This window comes from Cyprinodon variegatus, unplaced genomic scaffold, assembly GCF_000732505.1.
Source record: "Cyprinodon variegatus isolate N-32 unplaced genomic scaffold, C_variegatus-1.0 Scaffold841, whole genome shotgun sequence".
Taxonomy (NCBI): Eukaryota; Metazoa; Chordata; class Actinopteri; order Cyprinodontiformes; family Cyprinodontidae; genus Cyprinodon; species Cyprinodon variegatus.
The window spans coordinates 263146-265370 of NW_015151294.1; the positions used below are offsets into that span (position 1 = coordinate 263146).

Sequence of the window (2225 nt, forward strand, 5' to 3'; positions counted from 1 at the left end):
CTAAGAACAAACTAAATCAACATTTTTTACTCCACATATGCTAAGCACCTAATCTGTGTTTGGTTTTGTTCGTGAGGGATTGTTTTCAAGCAATGTGTCGATGCAAACAGCTGGTTTGAATTTAAGTTCCTTGAGATGAATTGTCGTAAATATCGATATATAAATAAACTGAATCGAATTTCATTGACAGGAATCCAAAATTCGGGCCAGCAACATTAAGATCCGTTCCTTAGAGCGGCGATCCTTCATTCTCACGCTGGACAGAGACAAGCGGAGGACTTACAAACATGTGCAAAGGTAACAGTTTCACCTCCTTTACACTGCAGAGCTGCTTGTGTTTCTACGTGTGTTACAGATAATGTCTGATGCAAAATAACCTGAAAGCGTTTTCCATACCTGTGACATCTGGAAACAGCTAAGATTGATCAGCTTTTCTTAACCTTTTGATTGTAGCATCGAGATCTCTCCTTGTCTGGATCCAGGATACTGCGTCCAGAAAACCATGAGGTCCAAATTTTGCTTGGACGCAGAAAAGGACGCCGGACTGAGCAAATACATGAGCAAAGCGCTTCCTTTGCCCATCAACACATTCGCTGGCATCATCAACTAATGAGTGAAAGTCGGCCAACACTTCGTCAGTAAATAAGGATAACCTCACTCTGTTTTCTGAGTGGAAGTGACGGTCGTCTACCTGGACAAAAGGCAACCTTACAGACCAATGAGCTGCTCTTTAATCGAAAGTTGTCTGCATCTGTCCCTCTGCTCTGACTGACTGTTTACTGACTGTTTCTAAGGAACACATTCAATACTATGATTAAACTGTCTGCTGATTTGGCAGTGTTAGAAAGTGTGCTGCAGGATGGGATAGCGCTTGATTAGCATCATGCTCCTCCTAAATAGCCTGATGTGTATTCTTTGATCATCACAGAGGTTCATTATGTTTAAACAAATACTACCTGTAGAGAAAATGAAGAAGGCTCTGAGCCAGTAAAAGGTGCGGCCGCCATGTTAGAGGTGCGGCCGCCAGGTTATAGGTGTGGCCACCAGTTTAGTATTGCGGCAATTAGGTTACAAGTGTGGCTGCCAGGTTAAAATTAACTTGTCGGTTCTTTATCTTTTGGTTGATCAGCGTTTTTTTTTCTCCCAAATCTGTAAGGAACCTGATTCATAACAGCATTGTGTAATTTTGAAGTTTTTAAGACCTGATCTCGACGCTTATGTTAATTCTGTATCCACACTACCTTTAGACTCCCTCAGCGACATACACAACAGTTAAGCCCCCTCACTTGGCCGCCGCCATGCTGGAATATTGCCCTCACTGCTCTTATCTCATCTCTGCTACACTCAGACATCTGCATCCACCTCATCTTTTGCATGAAGGAAGCTTTAATCATGGAAAATGACTGACAATCTGCTTTGGTTGTAAGATCTCATAAGATATTGAGATTAAAACCATGAGCTGCATCAGGAGTTACTCAGGACAGAATTGAGGTGTGATGCTGATCAAAGACACATTCAAAAGGTGCTGATCGACCTCCGACCTAACCTCTCCCAATGCACCGTGCACTACCCGCAGGGACGGCGTGTTGGAGTCGCACACAAGGCAGACATCTTGGAACAAGTGAACATCTCCCAGTGGAAAACTTTACATTAGTGGTGAATATTAGAATTGAAATGATTGTATTGCACTAAAGGAGCATTTAAACAGACTGTAATTACTGTGAAGTATCTCATTAATGTTTGTTGTCCTGCAGCTTAAAGAGGGATGACTGTGATCTGAAACGACTTCTAGTTCGGTAGAAGCTGTATGTTTGTCACCTGCTTTAAATAACAGTCCTGGTATTAGCAGGAGTGCTAAAGCTAGGCCAAAGGAGGATTAGCCTGAAACGGACTTCCTGCCACGTCACCAGGTTTTTTTTTTTTGCCCAGAAGCTGATGATTATTGAGACAGGAAATGAAGTATGAAGCGGTGCAGCATCAGCAACCATCCTGACGTACTGAGAACCGCTGTAGCTACCAGATCTGCTCTGGTCCTGCTTTATGCCAATGACGTTACGCTACATGATTGGCTGAACGTTGCCACAGGATGTAAAACATTGTGGTTGCCCAGACAACGACAATGACATCACGCAGCGTCCGTTAGCATGTTTTACCTGATCAATAACAAAACTGAAAAGAATCTGTTTCTGGTGAACAAACTAAATATTAGACTATGATATAAAGGG

The 2225-nt window shown here is 42.7% G+C and overlaps 1 protein-coding gene across 1 annotated transcript in view; it reads left to right on the forward strand.

Moving 5' to 3' along the window:
- pik3r6 (phosphoinositide-3-kinase regulatory subunit 6) overlaps positions 1-2209 on the forward strand; it is a 44096-nt gene extending 41887 nt beyond the window's left edge. The window contains exons 14-15 of the mRNA XM_015397160.1: positions 191-297; positions 454-2209. Of these exons, the coding sequence (XP_015252646.1) occupies positions 191-297; positions 454-610 (264 nt within the window). The 3' untranslated portion in view covers positions 611-2209. The remainder of the gene's footprint in view (positions 1-190; positions 298-453) is intronic.
- Positions 2210-2225: the final 16 nt, after the last annotated feature.